Genomic DNA, 22,354 nt, shown 5'->3' on the forward strand with positions numbered 1-22,354 from the left:
CCGCCATATGGGGCGTTTGAGAGTTTTCAACAGAGAGCGCTAGCTGTGCGTGCAGACGCAAGCGATAGGCCTATGTTGTGTGTGTGTGCGGGCCAGACGTGGTCTGCGTGAGTGTGGCTGATTGTTAATGGAGAATAAAATGTGTAAGTCTGCCTTAGAAGGAGATTTAAAATTTATGGAGAAATTTGTACCAGGCAGCACGCAGTATGTAGGTTGTTGGCGTAAGAAATGTGGATTTGAAGGGACATTAGTGGAAGTTCAGTGTAAAATGCTGGTAGAAAGAATAGCTGTAAGTGTAGCTGGTAAAACAGGTAAAGCGAAGCAGAGGAAGGAATTGCAGTTAGCAATTGCTAAGTTGTGGCTGGAGCAGGTTCAGAAGAGGAGAGAAGCAAGAATGTTAGCAGAAAGTAGAGCCAGAGAAGAGCGTGAGAGAGCAGAGGCTGAGTATGGAGAGACATTGGGAGAAGCATTGAGTCCAAGACAGACTGGGCAGGGTAGGAAACAGAAAGTAAAGTTAGTGAACACAAACGTTACAACTACATATCCATCCCTGACACACAAAAAAACATATGGTGTTTCTGTAACAGAGTGTGAAGATGAAGAAAGTTTTTCTCCTGATCCAGTCCGTGAGTGTGTCTGACGTCATGGTGTGTGTGAAAGGTATCCAGCTGGGGCAGACGTGATTCTGCAGGTCACCTGCCCAGTGGACAAAAAGAAATAAAATAGTTGTGTGGATGAATGATAGCACGAAGAGTGTTTGGTGTTTCTAAGTCTGAAACAGCTGTAATGCTATTTTCTGTTTTGGAGAAAAGTACAGTTAAAGAAAAAAAAAACAGAGAGAGATGTGTGTTGTTTTAAGCAGTGATGAGAATAATGAAAGTGTGATGAGAGAAGAACACAAAAACATACTGAAAATGCATTAACTATACTAACCCTACATGCATTTACACATAAATGATACTCATGAAGACCAGACAGCATCTTAAGCATGAGATTCTGTTTGTCATCTTGTCCAAGTCACTAGTAAGATGAAAGTGATACATAGACTAGTGGACTGAATATTATAGGAGGACAGATGGTTGCATCATAGATGAGAGGTCTTAAATGAGTGAGCTGAGTGAGCTGATTGTGAGTTTCTGGTGTGTGAAGAAGTTTTACCATGGCACACATTTAGTTACATGAGAACTAAAACTTATTATGTGCTAAGACAACAGGGTTATGCTGTATGTTGTGTGTATGGCTGATTGGATGAATGTTTGAGATTAAACTGGCTGTTTGATTTGTCTTTTGTTATTTAAGTTGAGCCTGCCAATTGGGTTGTGACGATTTATCCCCCTGGCATGAAGAACACGTGTCATGACTTAAACAAGGCCTTTCTTTCCTTTGATTTCCTTTATTTTCTTTCTTTTATTTTGTTACTTTCATGGTGCACTGAAAGTTTTGTTTGATGATCTCTGTTTGAGCACGATCAGAATCGAAGCGTCGTCGAGAAAACTGTTGCAAAGTGAGCTTCTCCAAAATTAAAATGGGCTCAGGAGAAATCCACTTATTTGAGACAAGTTCCTGTCCAAAAGGATTCAGCGAGAAAATCCAGTCTAAATTATTTTTCTTTTTGAAATGATGTTGTTTTGCTGAGCGTGGAAACGGATGCGACGATAATTTCCACAATTAGCAAAAGAAGGAATCACTGAGTGAATGAGTAAGAGTTTTAAAATAAATGGGAAACTGACTGACTGACAAAAGCTGACAAGACTGACTGACTTAACACCATTGTGTGAAGTCAACCCCCACCTGACAAAGGTGTGGATGTGTCTCTGTGTGTGTCTCTGTTGCAGGAGCAGAAGGAGACCACAGGAGGAAACTTGGGTCACATGACTATGTGAACTCTGAAAATTTAACCTTTTTAGTTTAAATTCTATGTCTGTGAATTTACCATGTGTGTGTCATTCACTACCTTGTGTTGCTCACAGAGATTACTGTGAGAAAGTGTGTACACACCTGCGCAGCGCTAACATTTACATTTCTCTTTACAGCAGATGGTTAATCATGTGATTTGATCATGTGGTTTACAGCAGGACACAACTTAATGATGTTTCTCTACCACAGGATTACTGAGATTTTGTATGAAGAGAACTGTAGTTACAGGCTATATGTTGATGATGAAATTACACTGTGTTTTTGAGAGAATGTTACAGGGAAGAAATGAATGCAGTGTGAGACATACTGTGATGAGACCATTGTTACTTTTTCCACAGCGAGTGTTAACTTTATGACTTTTCACAGCTCCTCTGGAATCTGGATGGCCGACACCTGACAACCAGGATGAACCTTGTGTTTGGCTAATGTTGTTTTTCTTTAAGAGTGCTTGTAAAGGATTCAGCACAGACAGACGAGTGACAATTGAACAGATGTGCAGTGGTTACAGAATAGTTACATCGGGGCCGATTATCTGACCACACTGTTGGGCTCATGGTGAGTAACAAACTTAAGGGACGTCACTGATTACAATGTGGAATGACGGTGAGATGTTAAATAATTTGGAACAAATTATGGGGAAAAGTAGGAGTTTAATGAGTTTAGAATAAACCTGCAATGATACTTGTCTCTGTGATGCTGAATACTTTATTACTCTTATGATCTATAGTTGGTTGCAAATGTGAAGTTGTTTTAATTTTAAGACTTTGTCTTCTAGGATACAGGAGCTGGGAGCTAAACAAGCTGAACATTTCAATACTGACTAATGTTTTTACACAGGGTTACAGCTTGGAGTGAAGCTGCTCCAAGGGACAAACCTTGGAGATTGTTTTAGGGAGACTGTGCAACACTCTTGTACATGTCTCATTGGGGAGTTGACACATGGCGAAAGCCGTGTGGCGAGAGGAGTGTCATTTTTTAATTTGTAGATATCGTGAGGTGCCATGACGAGAAGGAGTGACTGAGAGGATCGTCCACAAGATGGAAGCTGAGGCCAGGAGAGAGTTTTCAGGAGGATCGGAGATCACCTTCAGCACAGAGAGCTGTGTTACTGGTCTTCCAAAGGATCGTCACGAGGAGACTTTGCACAGCAAATCTTAAATAAGATGAAAGAGTTTCGACGTTGACGTTAAGGAAGACAACTAAGCTGTTTGCGTGTCGAGGAGCCTGTGCCATCACCAGGGAAGTCTCAAATGTCCCAGGAATGGGTGGACCAAAGACCAGCTTTCCAGAGTCATTATTTTGTTTTAGGAGTTTTATTTTTCATTTTGTTAGACATGGCACAGTTGAAAGTAAAAGAAGACCACTCTAATTTGTCATGTGTTGTCATATTTTGATATATTTGATTACTTTTCATTGGTTATATTATATCGGGTAAAAATCACCCGGCATTAGTGATCGTGTTACTATTTATAGCGATAGTGTTCTAGGGTTAAATCTTCAGCAGCGTTGGAAAATGGAACCTGAGGGAGCGTGCCAAGCTCCAGAAAGTGACAGCGCAGAGGAGGTCCAGCGATGGACTTGTGGTTCTGTGAACAGCACAAATGCCAGGTGACTGTAAAATAACTAACAGCACTTTTTCCACAAGTGAAGCCAGTAACTTACTATCCTAAAAGATTAGCTCTAGTTGCTCGTGCTTTACCTCCATGCGTGAGATCAGTATGTGCAGCAGTTTAAGCTGTACAATGTTTCAATAGTTTATTTCACCTTTTGACATTGTTAGTTCCACACGAGGTAGATGTCTACTACTGCAGACTAAACTTACATTTCTGACACCTACAAGACACTTGTCTTTAATGTTACTCTCACAACCACACATATTACCATAAAGTGGTGCACAATTCTGAATCTGTCCAACCCTTTTTGCCAACGGAGGAGGGCACTTCTCATGAGTGTAGAGAGCGCGAGGAGAAGAAGTGTAAGCTGAGGGATGACTTAATAGATGTGCCACTCGTTGAGGGAAAGGTTTGGTTTGCTGATGGTTTGAGTTTTACAACAGCAGAGGGACAGACTAGAACACGTTTTACTGTAGCAGACAGTGAGAGAGAGTTATCTATGTAGGACAACTAGCATGTTTCATATTTGCTTGAGCAGCAGAGATGCTAGCTTTAACGGAAGTGTGTAAAGCTGTAGAGAGACAATATACACTGATAGGCAGTATACATTTGCTACTGTACATTTCATCTTCCGGCGCCCCCCGTGTGCGGCAGCCTGTTACAGCAGCTCTGCTCAATCTGAGTTTCTTTCTTTCTTATCTTTTCTTCTCGTAATTTTTTATAACTAACGTATCAGTAATTAGACTCTGCAACCATGTTCTACCGTTTTGTGCTAGTTCTGGTCGTTTTTCTTAGTTTATTTCTACTTTTTTCACGCGTGTCTGGGGACCCAGAGCAGGGATCCTTTGTTTACAGTAAGGATCAGCTGTTAGCGCTGCGTCCCGCAGCGGTACTGCCGGCGGACAGACCCGACATTCCCAGCGAGCTGAGGAGGAAAAGACGGGGGTGTCGTGCTGGGAAGGAGCGCCGTCGCCCGAGAAGGAGACGTTATCGACCATCTCTTCCTTCTGTAATCATTGGAAACGTAAGATCTTTGCCCAATAAGATGGATGAGCTCACGTCGCTAACCTGGTCACAGAGGGAGTACCGGTGTTGTGCCAAAAAGTGATTGCCAATGTTTCCGTGTATTTTTTATGTGTAATATCTTTACGTATGTTGGTAAATAGACTTCGGTGAACAGCGTTTACAAAGGGGTTATATATAGAATTAAAAGATTATCTGTTTTTTCAAGTATCTTTATAACTCTGTGTTATTGTACTCACATTATAACCAATCCGGTCCTTTTCCCCCACTTACAATATTTTTACTGAACTATTGTAATATTTGCTGCCATTTCTGCTGTCTTACTCTTACAAGAGACATTTTTAATGTTAATGAGATTTTTTTTAACTGCATAAATAAAGGTTCTATAAAAGTCGCTGCCAAAAACTGATTGCGGCTTCTACCTTGTTACACGAATGTTGTTTGTGGCTCAATATGACTTTGTGTCATCCATGAGGGATGCATTTGACATATGTTTCACATATTATAGGCCATCAAGTTACTTATAGCAGTTTAAATACGAGCAATCAGTTTTTGGCAAATACCGGAAATCAGTTTTTGGCAGACAATCACTTTTTGGCACAACACCGGCAATGTAGCATCATGATGCTAACGGAGTCGTGGCTAACACCGCTAACTCCGGACACAAGCGTGACACTACCGGGATTTCAGATGCTGCGAGCGGACAGGACGAGAGAGAGCGGTAAGAGGAAAGGAGGGGGACTGGCAGTTTTTGTGAACGACAGATGGTGTAACCCTGGGCACATCACTGTGAAAGAACAACTCTGCAGCAGAGACATTGAGCTGTTAGCCGTTAGCATGCGTCCGTACTATCTGCCCCGGGAATTCTCGCATGTTATCGCAATAACAGCGTATGTCCCCCCCTCGGCCAACGCGGATGCAGCCTGTGACACTCTCCACTCAGTGGTCAGCAGACTGCAAACACAATCTCCGAGAGCCCTTCTCATAATATCAGGGGACTTCAATCATGCCTCTTTGGACTCCACACTGCCCACCTTCACCCAGTATGTGACCTGCTCAACCAGAGACAATAAAACACTGGACTTACTGTATGCCAATGCTGAAGAGGCATACAGTTCATCACCTCTCCCTCCACTGGGCAAATCTGACCACAACCTGGTGCACCTTGTCCCTGTGTATGAGCCCTTAGTGCGCAGGGTGCCACCAGCCACCCGCACAGTGCAGAGATGGTCAGAGGAGAGCAAGGAGGCTCTTAAGGACTGTTTTGAGTCGACTGTGTGGGAGGTGATCTGTGACGACCATGGAGAGGACATCGACAGCCTTACTACATGCATTACTGACTATATTAATTTCTGTGTGGATAACACCGTACCTACCAGGACTGTACGGTGTTTCTCCAACAACAAACCTTGGATTACCCCAGAAATTAAAGCTGTCCTCAAGCAGAAGAGGAGGGCCTTCAAATCCAAAGACAAAGAGGAGTTGAAAAGGGTGCAGAGAGAGTTGAGGGGACTGATAAGGAATGGGAAGGACAGCTACAGGCAGAAGATGGAGAACCAGCTTCAGCAAAACAACGTTGGTGAAGTCTGGAGAGGCCTCAGAACCATCTCAGGCCACAAACAGCAGAACTCTCTGCCTGGGAGGGATGTGAGGTGGGCAAATGAACTGAATCATTTCTTCAACAGATTTGATTCAACCATGAGACAGTCTACAACATCGGCTGCAGACTCACCCACCCCCACTGCTGCTGTTCCACCTCTGACACCTCAGACACTTCACACCTCTTCTATTCACCCTGCTCACTCCCCCCCACCCCCAACAACAGCATCCAATACACACTCAACACAAGGCTCCAGCCTGTCTCTCTCAACCACCCAGGTTAGGAGGGAACTGAGGAGGATTAATGGCAAGAAGGCAGCGGGTCCAGATGGCATCAGCTCGAGGGTTGTCAGGTCCTGCGCGGACCAACTGTGTGGGGTGATGGAGCACCTCTTCAACCTGAGCCTGAGGTTGGGAAGAGTTCCACAGCTCTGGAAAATCTCCTGTGTTGTACCAGTGCCAAAGACTTCACGCCCCAAGGACCTCAACAGCTACAGGCCGGTGGCTCTGACATCCCACCTGATGAAGACCCTGGAGCGGTTGGTCCTGGCTCAGCTTCGGCGCCTAACAAGCTCATCACTGGACCCACTTCAGTTTGCCTACCAGCCTGGCATTGGCGCGGATGATGCCGTCATTCACCTCCTACATCGTTCCCTCGCTCACCTGGAGACCGCTGGAAGCACTGTGAGAATCATGTTCTTTGATTTCTCCAGTGCCTTCAACACCATTCTTCCCTCGGTTCTGAAGGACAAGCTGGAGAACTCTGGAGTGGACCATCACCTCACTACCTGGATCCTGGACTACCTCACCGACCGACCACAGTATGTGAGGACTCAGGGCTGTGTGTCGGACAGGGTCGTCTGCAGTACGGGGGCCCCACAGGGAACGGTTCTGGCTCCGTTCCTCTTCACCATCTACACTGCAGACTTCTCCCACAATTCCACCCAGTGCTTCCTGCAGAAGTTCTCTGATGACTCTGCAATAGTCGGCCTCATCACTGATGGGGAAGACAAGGAGTACAGAGGACTGACTCAAGACTTTGTGGACTGGTGCCAGCTGAACTACCTCCAGATCAACGCCAGTAAAACCAAGGAGCTGGTGGCAGACTTCCGCAGGCACAAGCATTCTCCACTGCAACCACTGAACATCCAGGGTATGGACATTGAGGCTGTGGACAGCTACAGGTACCTTGGTGTTCATCTGAACAACAGACTGGACTGGACTCATAACTCAGACGCCCTCTACAGGAAAGGGCAGAGCAGGCTGTACCTGCTGCGGAGACTCAGGTCGTTTGGGGTGGAGGGCCCACTCCTGAAGACCTTCTATGACTCTGTGGTGGCTTCTGCTATCTTTTATGGTGTGGTCTGCTGGGGCGGCAGCATCTCTGCTGGGGACAGGAAGAGACTGAACAGGGTGATCCGAAGGGCCAGCTCTGTTCTAGGATGCCCTCTGGACCCAGTGGAGGTGGTGAGTGACAGGAGAATGGCGGCTAAGCTGTCATCCCTGTTGGACAACGTCTCCCACCCCATGCAGGAGACTGTGACAGCACTGAGCAGCTCCTTCAGTGGGAGACTGCGGCACCCACGGTGTGGGACGGAGAGATTTCGCAGGTCTTTCCTCCCCACTGCTGTCAGACTCCATAATAAAGACTTTAACTGAACAAACACACACATCCACACATGTGCAATAACACTAAGTGCAATAATCTTTTCTGGCATCGTTGTATTTTTACTCAGTTGTATATAGCATTCGTATTCTATTTTTATCTTATTGTATATTTTTATTCTATTTTATTCTACTGTATATAGTATATTATTTTATTCTATTCTGTACAGCTGTGTACTGTATTTATTCTTATTGTATTCTAATTTTTGCGTCATAACTTTTGCACTGTCCACTTCCTGCTGTGACAAAACAAATTTCCCACGTGTGGGACTAATAAAGGTTATCTTATCTTATCTTATCTTATCTTTGTAGTGCAGTGAGTGAGACGAGGTGTGACAACCTCTACAGGGAAACCTGCAGAACACACCAAACTCTTGCAAAATCTGCTGGAGGCAGTGTTATTAACCAGTAGAATTGCCGTTTGTAAATGTGCAGCACACATGTGAGGGAAAGATCCAGTTGCATTAGGGAAAGTTTTGCAGATAAGATCACAAAAGAAGCAGCTGTAGTTAAACATGGTGTTAACCTTTTATTAGTACAGCATCAGCAGACATGCAGGCCCACTCACCTACAGCAGGAAAACAGTTGTGACTTACAGAGGGAGCAAGCTTGCAGGATGATGTTTTATCTGTGTGATAAACCAGTACTGCCTGATAATTTGTATAAGACTGCTGCTATTTTGAGCCATTGGCTTTGCCATGTCTCAAACAGGAGGGAAATGAGCAGTCGTTATACTCATTCTAGGATTATTAAATACTTTTTAAAAAAAAAAACTTTTGCAGGCAGAGAGAACTAATGGAATAGTAAAGTTAAGATTTAGGAAGACAGGCAGGACATGGTTAGACTGTATAGAATAAGTACATGAGGATTACTCCAACAGAGAATGGTCTGACTCTTTGAGATTACACATGTTAGAGCATTTAGAGTTCCAGTCTTCTGTAGTGATGATAGAAAAGCAGAAGAGAGAGCGTATTAGCAGATTAGATGCTTGAAAATGTTTAAAAGTAAAGTAGTCATGAGAACAAATGATCTGCCAGATGATTCTGTTTCTCCGCAGGAGCAGAGTCTGAAGTCTGGAGATTGGATGTTGATAAGGCCATGGAGAGGAAGTGCTGGTCCAGTCCATGGTGGGAAGGTCCATATCGGATGCTGCTGACGACGACCACAGCAGTGAAGATTGCTGGAAGGAACACTTGGATATATCAAGCGCACTGCAAGAAGGTGACACACATCCAGGCCAGCTCGGAGTAAGTGGCAGGAAGACCGGGAACAAAGGGGGGGGGAAAGCCTCCAGGGCCCCTCGTCTCAATCCGGTGAAGAAACCAACTGAGCCACAGGTACTCATCAGAATGGCTGGGAATGTGCTGTGCATCTTCTTGTGCCTGTGGACCCTGAGTGGGATGACAGGGAGCGCACTGGAACAGAGCAAACCACACCCAGTACCAGCATGGGTTTTCAACAACTACTGGTGGCAGTTTAAGAACACAACCGCTCACATAAAGAATGAGACCAATGGTTATGCTTGTGATGCCACTGGCTACACATTCTTCTGGACTGTGGCCCTATAGCATCACTGAGAGCGAGGCAGTTTGTCTGGTTGCTTTAGCAACACATCCGGGAACACTGCCAACTTTTCAACTGCTCTGAACCTGAATGGAAGGTTGATTCACCAGTAGCTGGGAAGGTGAACTGCTCTGGTGAGACAGACCTGCTCGTCTGACTCAAAGAATATGACTTGCTGCAGGACATTGAACAGCTAAACGAACTGGAAACAGGCCAATTGCCTATGTGTATGAAGGACAATGGATTAGCCCAAGTTGGAGATCAACCATGGAACATGGCAACATCACCTATTCTTTTGTCTTCTGCAAGAAGGATGTAAACAGAGAAGCCTTTTGTCTACATTACATCATGAACACTTGAGGTTTCGAGCCAAGAAGTTCAAAACAGCTTGATCCAATTTCCTTTACAAAGCTTTTTCTGTGGTGACAACAGAACAGGAGAAGAGTTGTAAATGCAGATAATTCACCAGTTGACTCTAACCCCCACAGGATGCCTACAGTGAAAAGATTTGGGGGGTTGATAGGAGTCATAAAGAAGGGTGTTGACCAGGCTGCAGCTTTGAAGTTAGCTGAGAGCCATATGGACAAACAATAAAGTCAACTGATGCGTTTAAATACCTATGTCTGTATACAGTTGGATTGTAGTGACATATGATTTTTGAGAATGATGATTCTTCTTGTTTGACCTTTGACATTCAGTTGTTTACTTAAAGAAATACATAATGAATTGCACGACAGGAGTAGATCCGCCACAAGGCTGGATAGCTTGGTTACCGTCTGGTCCTTGGTGGCATCTTCTTTTGAAAAAATTAATTCCTGTTTTTGGACTGTTGATACTGATTTGCTTATGTATAGGATGTAGTTTACTGTGTATGAATGAAATCTATACTGACACTGTCCAAACAAAGGGTGCATAAGTTGAAATTTAAGAACAATGACAAAAAGGAGGGAAATGTTAAGTCTAATTGTTGAATGTTGCCATTGTGTTTCTTAAATTTGTACAGTCTTAGTTTAAGCAGTAGGATCAAAGCCATCCCTTTGATCCTGACCACCTCTCCAGCCACTCTGTGCTGGGGGAGGTTTTATTGTAGATACATCCTATCTGGAAGATCTGTTTCTTTTGATGTAAACTTCCTGGGTTTATGACCCTTTGGTCAGCAGGAGGTCACACACACACACACACACACACACACACACACACACAAACACACACACACACACACACACACACACACACACACACTTACATACAGTGCCTTGTCTATGTAACCAAAGGGGGGTTGCAAGGGGAGGTGTTTTGTAAACTATTGTTTGAAGATTGTCAATAAAAGGCAGCGAGAGGAGGCCACCATTGGGGTCATTGTCGTGCTGGACACAGACGAGGCCTCCCTTGCGCAAGTAATGGATCGATCGACTGTCTTGTTTTCTTCATGATGAATAAGTCTCTAGAATTAGCGGGGCTTGTGGAAACACAGACCCAACAGTTACAGCCTTTCTCCCCTCTGCTGCCGAGGCTGTTAGTCTCTCCCAAACTCAGCTACAGGACTTCCAAATGAATGAAAGCAGCAGACGTGGCTTTACAAATGAAAGAGGAAGAGGGGAAGAAGAGGAGAGGGAGGCCACCCTGACCATCACTCCAGCTGAAAACATCACACTTCTATTAAAGTTGGTGAGGAAATGTTGAGCAGGATGAGCTGCTGGCTAATCTGGAGGCTGTAGCAGCAGCTCACAGTCACAGTGGATTTCCACTCATGAAAAAGCTCTGGCTGCTTCATTTCTCATCTCATATCAGAGACTTTAATGCTTCACTGAAGCTTTACTGTGATGCTTCCATATTCCAGTGAGGCCTCCATAATGATTTCAGCTGTTCTGTACACACACTGTGTGCCCTGTATGGCTCAAAGTCTCTGCAGCCTGTTTTTATCTGCTATCATCAGATCTTCATCATCCTCATTCACATCCCTCACACACTCTACAGCCTCATCAGCACTGACTTCATCTTCACTGACTGATGGAGCACAACATGAACCTGTGGAGGCTGAAACACTGTCCTGTCAAACATCTCCCCGTCACCACTCCACTTCTGTCAGCCTTTAAATGAACCCTGCTCAAGTCTGTCACTTCTGTTTGGAGCCAAAAGGAAAAACTGTTGTTCAGTCGTTTGGAAAGACAACATTTCTGAAAGCACTCAAACTTCTTCACATTTGTCTTCAGACACATCCTGAACATTTAGGAACTAAAGAAAGTTTCAAACATCAAAGACCTGAAATATAGAAAAACAACAACAGCCGCAGTCAGTGAACTCACCTCAGAGTCTCCAGTCCACAGTTTGGACTCTCCAGTCCAGCACACAGAAGCTTCACACCTGAATCCTGCAGGTTGTAGTTGTTACTCATGTCCAGCTCTGTCAGATGGGAGGGGTTGGACTTCAGAGCTGAGGCCACAACTTCACAGTGAGACTCTGAGAGTCCACACTGAGTCAGTCTGTGATGATAGAAAATATAAAATGTGTTATTATAAAAGCAGAAAATCTGCATTATAAACACAGACTGAATGTATATGAAGACAAAACAGAGTGAGGTCATAATCTGATGCATCTGCTCTTCACATCTGTGCTTCAGCTCCTCTTACTGTGTTTGACATGACACAACGATTGAGTCTCTCTCAGACCTGCAGACTTTTAATGAGAATCTTTGTTTGGCTTTAATCTGCAGATGAAGGAGGAAGATGGTGTCACATTTAGGCTTCCATAATGTCCACAGTCTGTCACTGAGATCTGATCCAGAGTCAGACTGAAGACACACATTTGGACTGTTTCCTGTTTTGACTCCAGAACATTTTGAATGAGTTCAGCTCAGTGAAGAGTTCCAGCTGGAAAGATGATCTCTGTTTGCTACCTGCTGTCAGGTACGACTGTTCACGTCCACACGCAGGAAAAACCTGCTGACTGTTACCAAACGGAGCAGAAATCTCATCACTGGACAATAATGATGAATGAACTCAGAGCTGCTGATATCAGATCTGATTTCAGGGGAACTAAACACAGAAATGATTGGCTCATTTGAGCTTTCTGAGCCATTATCTGCTGCTGTGTTGCTAGTTGGCAGAAAATGATTTGTATTCCTGTTCAGGGCTTCAGTGTTTATGAGTCCAGATCCAGGTGACAGCAAGTCAAAATGATGTTACCTGTCTGTGTCCAGCAGCAGCCTGTATTCACTTTGAATATTGTTATACTTGAGGGTGCATGGGAGTTTGCCCAACCAGTCTACATGTGTTTTGTGGACCTGGAGAAGGCATTCGACCGTGTCCCTCGGGGCGTCCTGTGGGAGGTGTTGCGCGAGTATGGGGTGTCTGGCCCATTGCTACGGGCCATTCAATCCCTATACAACCGTTGCAAGAGCTTGGTTCGCATTGCCGGCAATAAGTCGGACTCGTTCCTGGTGGGTGATGGGCTCCGCCAAGGCTGCCCTTTGTCTCCGGTTCTGTTCATAATTTTTATGGACAGGATTTCTAGGCGCAGCCAAGTGGCGGAGGGCTTTCGCTTTGGTGGCCTCAGAATCTCATCTCTGATTTTTGCGGATGATGTGGTTCTGTTGGCTTCATCGGGTGAGGGCCTCCAGCTCGCACTGGAGCGGTTCGCAGCCGAGTGTAACGCAGCGGGAATGAGGATCAGCACCTCCAAATCTGAGGCCATGGTTCTCAGCCGGAAAAGGGTGGAGTGCCCACTCCGGGTCGGGGATGAGTTCCTGCCCCAAGTGGAGGAGTTCAAGTATCTCGGGGTCTTGTTCGCGAGTGATGGGAGAAGGGAGCTGGAGATCGACAGACGGATTGGGGCTGCGGCTGCAGTAATGCGGACGCTGCACCGGTCAGTCGTGGTGAAGAGGGAGCTGAGTGTAAAAGCGAAGCTCTCAATTTACCGGTCGATCTACGTCCCTACCCTCACCTATGGCCACGAGCTGTGGGTAGTGACCGAAAGAACGAGATCGCGGATACAAGCGGCGGAAATGAGCTTCCTCCGAAGGGTGGCTGGCCTCTCCCTTAGAGATAGGGTGAGAAGTTCGGCCATCCGGGAGGGGCTTAGAGTAGAGCAGCTGCTGCTCCACATCGAAAGGAGCCAGCTGAGGTGGTTCGGGCATCTGGCAAGGATGCCCCCTGGGCGCCTCCTGGGCGAGGTGTTCCAGGCATGTCCCACCGGGAGGAGGCCCCGGGGCAGACCCAGGACACGCTGGAGAGATTATATCTCTCGGCTGGCCTGGGAACGCCTTGGTATTCCCCCGGACAAGCTGGAGGAGGTGGCTGGGGAGAGGGAGGTCTGGACCTCTTTGCTTAGGCTGCTACCCCCGCGACCCGACCTCGGATAAGCGGATGAAGATGGATGGATGGATGGATATTGTTATAACCTGACATGGATCAGTTTGTCTTTGATTGGTTTGTAAATGTCACTGTTTCCATTGGACCTGAGTGACGTACAAAGACAGAGAGGGAGAGAAAGGAGAGAGAGGATGGAGACAGCAAAGAGAGAGCAAACACAAACAGGTGAGAGTGGACAGGTGACCAAGGTCAGCAACCAATCAGAGAGCTTCTGTTTGACCCACAGTCACTGATGATGACTGCACATAACCAAGCAGTGTGTTACTCTGATATCAAATATGGATCCTGCTCTTATAATAATGATCATCAGATGATATTATTGTGTTATTTTGTAGCTGAATACGATGTTTGTGTGATTATCAGTGAAAGAAGCAGTGAGGAGGATGGAGAGAGAGAGAGGACAGAGGGTGAAGTTAGAAACACTAAAAGGATTTTTCATGGATTTCATGGATGATTTGATGATTTCCAGCAGGACACTTAAACATGTCAGTGGACGTCCTAAAGAACATATTCACTGATATGAAACGTGTCATTGAACAGGATTAATATCAGTGGAAACATGGTGGAAACAGCTGTGACTGGATGGATGTGACACACTTCAAATCTGTTCTCCACTCTTGGATTTGGGATCCATGGAGCTGCTGCTGAGTCTGTACAATAAAGGAATGGTGTGGAAGGTTGCAGCGTACGGACACAAACACTTTGTGGTTACAATCTGATTTTATTTCCAAAATTAAACTACTAACCTACACTGATCAATGATGTTAATGATCACATCTGGACTCACCCAGCCTTTCTGCAGGTCCTCACAGCTGGAATCAGTCTCTGTCGTCCCCGCACTGATGTGTTGTACTTCTGCAGGTCCAACTCATCCAGAACCTCCTCTGACATCTGCAGCATGAAGGCCAGAGCTGAGCACTGGATCTCAGAGAGTTCCTTCTTTGATCTGTTCTCTGACTTCAGGAACTCTTGGATCTCCTGATGTACTGAGAGGTCGTTCATCTCCATCAGACAGTGGAAGATGTTGATGCTTCTGTCAGGAGAGATTTCATCACTGTTCATCTCCTTCAGGTTGTTGATGACTCTCTGGATGGTTCCTGGACTGATCTCTGTCTGACCCAGCAGACCTACTAAGAGTCTCTGGTTGGACTCCAGACAGAGGCCATGAAGGAAGCGAACAAACAGGTCCAGGTGGCCATTTTCACTCTGGAGGGATTTATACATGGCTCTGCTCAGGAAATCATCCAGAGAGGACTTGTTGTATTTTTTTCCCAAAAAGTTCTTCAGCACCTTTGTCTTCCTGCTGGTGTGACAGTGGAACATGTAGACAGCAGCCAGAAACTCCTGAATGCTCAGATGAACAAAGCAGTAGACTGGTTTCTGGAAGATCACACACTCTCTTTTGAAGATCTCTGTACAAACTCCTGAGTACACCGAGGCCTCTGTCACATCCAGACCACACTGCTCCAGGTCTTCTTGGTAGAACATGATGTTTCCTTTCTCCAGATGTTCAAACGCCAGCCTCCCCAGCTTCAGAAGAACTTTCCTATCAGCCTCCGTCAGCTCCTGTGGACTCGTCTCACGTCCCTCATGGTACTTGTTCTTCTTCCTCTTTGTCTGAACCAGCAGGAAGTGTGAGTACATGTCAGTCAGGGTCTTGGGCAGCTCTCCTCTCTGCTCTGTAGTCAACATGTGCTCCAGAACTGTAGCAGTGATCCAGCAGAAGACTGGAATTCTACACATGATGTGGAGGCTCCTGGATGTCTTCATGTGGGAGATGATTCTGCTGGACAGCTCTTCATCACTGAATCTCCTCCTGAAGTACTCCTTCTTCTGGGCGTCAGTGAAGCCTCGTACTTCTGTTAGCCTGTCAACACATGTAGGAGGGATCTGATTGGCCGCTGCGGGTCGGGAAGTTATCCAGACGAGAGCCGAGGGAAGCAGATTCCCCTGGATGAGGTTTGTCAGCAGCTGGCTGACTGATGACTTCTGTGTGACATCAGACAGCAGCTTCCTGTTGGTGAAATCCAATGAAAGTCTGCTTTCATCCAGGCCGTCAAAGATGAACAAAAGCTGAGAGACAGCCAGCTTCTCTGCTGTGACCTTCTGTAATGTTGGATGGAAAACATGGAGCAGCTCCAGAAGACTGTACTGCTCATCTCTGATCAGGTTCAGCTCCCTGAATGAAAGCAGAACCACCACACTGACATGTTGGTTCTCCAAGCCCTCTGCCCAGTCCAGAGTGAACTTCTGCACTGAGAAGGTTTTTCCAACACCAGCCACGCCGTTGGTCAGAACCACTCTGATGGGTCTCTGTTGGTCAGGTAAGGCTTTAAAGATGTCCTGGCACCTGATTGGAGCGTCATGGAGGGCGTCCATCTTGGAAGCTGTCTCCAGCTGCCTCACCTCATGTTGGGTATGAACCTCTTCACTCTGTCCCTCTGTGATGTAGAGCTCAGTGTAGATGGTGTTGAGGAGGGTTCTACTTCCTGTTTCATCACTTCCTTCAGTCACACGTTCACATCTCCTCCTCAGACTGATCTTATGTTCATCTAAAACCTCCTGCAGACCAACATCTGCTGAAAGAAAGAAAAACAATGAGACTAAAGAGAAAGAAAACTCTTCAATGTCTGAACAACACAAGAAGTCCAGTTTTCAGAAATGAGTCCATCAGCAGACAGATGTTCAGTCTTACTTTGTACACAGCTGCTCTGACTGGCTGTCTGCAGTCCAGCTCTGCTTCTGGATCTTTCTCCACACTGTGCAGAAGCTCTGATGGTGACACAGAAAAGTCAAAGTGGAGATACTTCTGTCCACCTTTGATTAGACTCATTATAAAAAGGAAAACAAAGTTTGAACACAGTCATGTTTCCAGTTCACTGACTTACATTTATTCCATGGACACTCACTCTAACCTGAAGCACAGCTACAACCCAACATTGTTGAGGCCTCATCTCCTCCTTTCCTGACTGTAGAGGTTAAATATGCAACAACCGACAAATAAAAGAATTTGGTTCATTTCAAAGAAATTCACACGGTGACCAAGTAAAGTAACCGTAGTAAAGGAGACAACATCCCGTTGATGGTGGGATTATTTGAAAGATTTGCTTTAGTCACGTCACCAAATGCAGTTGAACCACCCGTGGATCCATGTTTGACCATTCTACCACTCTGAGCTCTGCTTTTGAATCATTTTATTATTATCATCATTCATTTATTCATTCTTTGGAGGGGGGCTATTTCCTAATGCCGCCCTAATAAGCTGATGTTCAAGGGGAAATATAACAGAAACTCTTTCAGTGTTATTCATTAATAATTTAACAGATAAACTGTGAAGAAGAAAAAACTGAGATTTAAAGGAGAGAGTGAGAAACTTGATCATCCATCCTCATAATACATGTTTATCAGTATCTGCTGTGACCATACTGCAGTAATAACTACAAGTCTACATTTCTGTGACTGTTGATCAATCACAGCAGGAATCTGAGCTCATCTCTGCACACAGAGCAGCTTCAGCTCTGGGATAAACTGCTCGCTTCACGTCCTTCTCAGCTCACAGACACTCATCCTGATATTTTCCTTTAACATTTGATGGTATAATTCATCAGAGTTTACACTTTATCTGCATAAATACAGAAAAACAGACCCAAACACCAGAAACCATCAGTTTCACCATGTAGAATATATTGTTGTTTCCTTGCTTTTAATTCAGAGAAAAACTCTGATTTGGATTTTCTCTGTTCTCTTTGCCACAGCCCATCCTAGCAGCAGCTGAAGCAGCTGACTGTCACAACACTGAATAACACTTTAGGAGGAATTTCAGAGGTCAGTAAAGCTCCAGTTTCAACATCAGTTAATTAATCATAGTTCATCATAAATGTTAACCTGGCTGGCACACATGTTAATGTTAGCCATTTAAATATTAGCAGTTAGCTGAGGCCACAAGAAGAAGAGGCCCTAGAAGAACAATGGATGATAAGATTAGATTTTCAAGACTAGGCAGAGACGTGTTTTCCTTACCTAACCTAACCTACAGTTATGTTTCCTTATTTCTGCTGTTTGCATGTTCACAGCTGAAATAAAGCTGCCTCTTTGACTTCATCCTGTTGTGTTTGGGTCCAATCCTGCCTGCCACACAGCGCTACAGGACAAAGTCTAATATTTTTATCTTTTTAATGAATCTTTGGTCATATTTATCCAGGAAAACACAAACATGTAAAGGAGTCATCACAGTTCTCTGACCTCGTTGGTTCAGCACTGAAGTCTGGAGGGTAATCTTTGGACCAGTCACTCCTCACCAACGGACAGCTGGATCCTGCAGACTGTGACCTCTGACCTCTGCAGACACAAACATGTTTTATTCAATGATCAATTCTCTGATAAAGTGATTGAAGCAGCTGTGATCACACAGACTGCAGATAATGCAGCTGTTTCCTGTCAGTAACAGTCCTCTTAGATTAGAGTTCAGCTTTTTACAGGAAAACAAATGTCCCTGAATGCAACAGTGAGACACAGTCTGCCTGTGTGGCTGTGATAGCTGCCGTTAGGAGCGCTCATGTGTTTGCAGTTAGACGAGGAGATGTTACCATCATGGACACGTTAACAAATCCTGCAGCATCACGTGGCACAAACACTTTGTGTTCCTGTCATCTGCAAGCAACAGGAAGTTCATTAATAAAGGCGGGATGGAGACGCGACTGTGATGGTTCTCCTTCATCCAGCTGTTACACACATCTGGGCTCACAGGACGAGCCTTTGTCTAATACAGCAGCTGCTCTCTGAACACTTTTCTGAAGAGGAGCTGCACAAACCTTTGTTTGCTTTCTAGAGCAGCGTATCAAAGTCAAACTACCCACTGCTAGCAGCTGTTTCTATCATAGTTTAGGATCCAGATGTGTGAGGTCTAGATTTACACCTCTGATTAAAATACATAGTTAAAAACAGCCAATTGTGTCCAAATGTGTCTTAAACCAGATAAACTGACAGTTACAGCTGAGCCTGTGTGTCCTTGGAGACACTGCTCTGCTACAGAGATGCATTTTAGAAACCAGGAAACATCAAAATCATTTAAATCAGAGAGTTCTTGTTACTAACAGCTCACCTCTCTGCAGCAGAGACAGGCTGGGATTTAAAACCAATGAATCGATGATTGGACCATCAGGATCCTGTAGAAACAGCTTCTGGCTGCAGCCGCTGTGGAGCTCCACAGTAACTGGAAACACGTAACTTCAGTTAAATCGACTTTGACAGCGAAACTAAATTGCGTTTTTGTTACTATTGATGCTGCTGAGAAATAAAAATGGTTTTAAGTTTTTTTTAACGCTCTGGGTTTGTTCAAAAAAATTCACCATCCCCTAAATTGTTCGTGGCCAAAAGTGACACTTGCTGTTTTGCTGATTCATTTTTTTTTTTTTACAGTACATCGTGTTGTGCGTTCTGATTGCTGTAGACCATTGTCAATCAATCTAGTCCAGTGTCTCCTGTACAGGAGCGGTCCCTAATAGGCCCACGGACCGGTCCTGGTCCGTGAGTCTTTTGGTACCGTTCCGCGAGAGTTGATCCTCCGGTGTGAAATGTATGGTTGTAGTTGTGTGTCTTATTTTGAAAGAACTATTTACGCGTTACCATAGTGACCAGAGAGCATTAAAAAGCAGAGAGGAGGATGTCACTGTCATTGTTGTTGGCGCACAGCTCAAGTCACGTTTATTATTATATTTACAAAATACCACAGTTTCTTTTTTTTATTCTTTTGTTGTATTTATCCGCGACACCTTAAAGGTCGTTCCCTGAAAATATTGTCTGACATTAAAGTGGTCTGTGGTGCAAAAAGGTTGGGGACTCCTGCTGTACAGTACAGAATGCGTTTAGCTTGTCGAATTTACATAAATCTTCGATCGCTAGCAGTGTAACTCTGAAGTGCTGCACTGTATGTTTGTACGTTTTCTCCCAAACAAACACAACAATGCCGACGAAACGTTTTGCACCCTCAAATGCACCTTCAGGTTTCATTCCATGATACTGGACTTATGTTTCTACGAAGGTTTGAACTCTAAGAGTGTTTAACATGATAGTGATTTATTGATTCTAACCCTAAATCTATCCAGTAATGTCTGCACATATTTTCAGTACTGATTTTAAAGTGTTTTAATCCTTCTGTCACTCAGGGAACCCAATAAGGATTCAAATACTTCAAAAGTCAACCAATGACATTGATGTGTAAGACTATTTAATAATTATTTATTGTTTATATTTCATTTATTCATTCATTCTTTGCACTGTGATTTAACCCATCTTTGTGTAAAGCAGGGGTGTCAAACTCCAGGCCTTGAGAGCCAGCGTCCTGAAGCTTTTAAATGTATCTCTGCTGCAACACACCTGAATAAAATTATTAGGTCATTAGCATGACTCTACCCTACTCAAGTAAATTTAAATAAATGTAAGTACATACCACCAGGTAGCTCCACTCGTACCCAGTGTAACGGGAAGTGAGAGGGTTAGGTTTTGGCGCTTTGAATGTTCAGTTGTGTGATGCAGCGATTAACGTTTGAGTAAAATATTGGGCTCCCTCGTGTCTTCCCTACATTCCTCCACAATGTCCGTTTTTGCAAAAATGTACTTCTAGAAGTACTTTTATTGCACGATGTTCATTCACTCATGAGCTGCTGCAACATGAATCAAATGGCTGAACTGCCACCTTGGCGTGCAGTCAAGTTCTACAGTCTGCTAATGATCTAATAATAAGTATTAATATTCCTCACTCACCTTACTAAATGTTTGTGAACACAGCCAGAAACATTTGCATCACAAACACAGACTAGTGTTTATTAGCAGAAGCTTTTGGGTGGTTGCTCTCAAACCTGTGTACAAGTTGAAGCATTAATGGTCCCTTCACTGATTTCCAGGTATCCAATGTCAGGGCTAACAGATGGATTCAGACACAGGCAGCGTTCTGGCAAGCAAAGGGTTGACAATTTATGAACACAGAAGGGAAACCACAGTGATGTGTATATACAGTGCATGGGGCAGGGCTTCAGGGCTCCAGGGGAAGGAATCCACACTCGCTCCCCACTCGGCCCAAACTCCGCCACTCCTCTTCTTACGCACACTCGCTTCTCCACAGCCACTCTCGCTCCAATTTCCACTTATGTTGACACACACAGGGATCACAGGTCAGGGTCCGCCACCAGTTCCGGGGAGTTCTAAACACAAAGAGTCCAATTAGATCAATACGCCACACAACACTGGGAGAGTTTGTCTTAGGAGAGCTGAGAGCACGAACATGGGAGGTTCAACGTTCCAGTGCCGAATACTCCGTGCCGCAGCGTTAAATAGGCAAGGGGGACACCGCCTGATCAGCAACAGGTGTAGAAATCACCGCAGATACGTGGGCCAAGGGTGAGAGCCCACAATGAGCTCCACCCAGGGAAGCAGGAGAGAAAACAAAACAAACCTGTGGCCAACATGAGCGAGCCGGAGAGGCACAGGGACCATGACAGCCAATACCAAGTGCACAAGTTCACCCCAGATGGTTCCTCTTCTCTGTAACTTGGAGGATGTGGAGTAGGCTGTATTTTAATCAAAGACATATCAATCAATCAATCAATCAATCAATCAATCAATCAATCAATCAATCAATCAATCAATCAATCAATCAATCAATAACCATGTCTAAAAACAACACAGGTTGACCAAAGTGCTGTACACAGTAAAAGAAAAAGTAAAAAGTAGAAACAAATACACACAATGAACAAAACAAAAAATAATCCCAAATTTAGTTTTTTTTCCTGAAGGGGTCAAACACTTTTATGAAAGAATGACAGCGAGGTGAAAAACCTTCACCCGCAAGAAAACTCGAGCTGTGACTCATAGTACGAACACACACCTCACAGTAACACACTTTGTTTAATGTGAACTTTTTGCCAAGCTAGCTAATCCTGACCAACACACCAGACACAGAAGATAAAGGAACGATGTTTTACTGTTAGAGACAGAAAGGTTAAAACATTTTGGCAGAGGGCTAAAAGGGGCTAAAATTACCCAAAAAGAAATTCCATTTGACCAAAAACACTTAATTTTTAAAAAATTAAATATATAGTTATGAATAATGAACAAATAATTAACAAACTGGGGTTTATAAATCGTGTAACACATCCTTATGGTAAGAAATTTTACCTTAATGCGTTACATGTGTTAGAAGTCAATGTATCTTTAACAATATACTCCTTATTTTATATCTCCTGATCCTTCACAGAGCTGCATGAACCTGCTGTTGATGTCAGAGAGTCAAACTCTGCTGAAGAGTGGGTTGTTTCCTGTTCAGCCACTGGTCGACCTGCTCCCACTGTAACACTCTCACAACAAGACCTCAGCTTCTCACAGTACAACACTGTCAGTGTGTCCAACACCAACGCTACATTCACTGTCACCACTACAGCTGTGCTCTCAGGTTCACGTAAACACAGCACACAGGTGGGATGTGCAGCACGAGTGCTCTCTGCTCCTCACAGAGAGGTGATGGAGACGATTCCTGAGGTCCAGCAGACGTCAGATTATCAGTGATGGTGAGAAACTGAGATGCAATAACAATGCATTGTGGTAGTATGC

The 22,354-nt window shown here is 44.6% G+C and overlaps 1 protein-coding gene across 1 annotated transcript; it reads right to left on the bottom strand.

The window, feature by feature from the left end:
- Nucleotides 1-594: 594 nt before the first annotated feature.
- On the bottom strand, nucleotides 595-19,204 carry LOC146577743 (protein NLRC3-like). The gene is made up of 6 exons (XM_085267703.1): nucleotides 19,167-19,204; nucleotides 17,993-18,088; nucleotides 16,446-16,522; nucleotides 14,538-16,329; nucleotides 11,687-11,863; nucleotides 595-696 (listed from the first exon to the last, which is right to left on the bottom strand). The coding sequence occupies exons 1-6, from the start codon at nucleotides 19,202-19,204 to the stop codon at nucleotides 693-695; spliced, it is 2,184 nt and encodes a 727-aa protein (XP_085123829.1). The 3' UTR covers nucleotides 595-692.
- Between the last annotated feature and the right edge of the window lie 3,150 nt (nucleotides 19,205-22,354).

Source organism: Mchenga conophoros, linkage group LG3 (assembly GCF_057382185.1).
Source record: "Mchenga conophoros isolate Kocher_MC1m ecotype Shallow Benthic linkage group LG3, M_conophoros_male_GT1.1, whole genome shotgun sequence".
Taxonomy (NCBI): domain Eukaryota; kingdom Metazoa; phylum Chordata; class Actinopteri; order Cichliformes; family Cichlidae; genus Mchenga; species Mchenga conophoros.

Bases quoted from the DNA above. Each gene is read 5' to 3' on its own strand.
- LOC146577743 (XM_085267703.1), bottom strand. From the start codon at position 19,204: ATGGTCTACAGCAATCAGAACGCACAACACGATGTACT. The intron at 18,089-19,166 runs GTAAAAAAAAAA...TTGTGTCTGCAG, and splicing joins AACGCACAACACGATGTACT to AGGTCAGAGGTCACAGTCTG. The intron at 16,330-16,445 runs GTAAGACTGAAC...TCTTTCTTTCAG, and splicing joins TCAGAGCAGCTGTGTACAAA to CAGATGTTGGTCTGCAGGAG.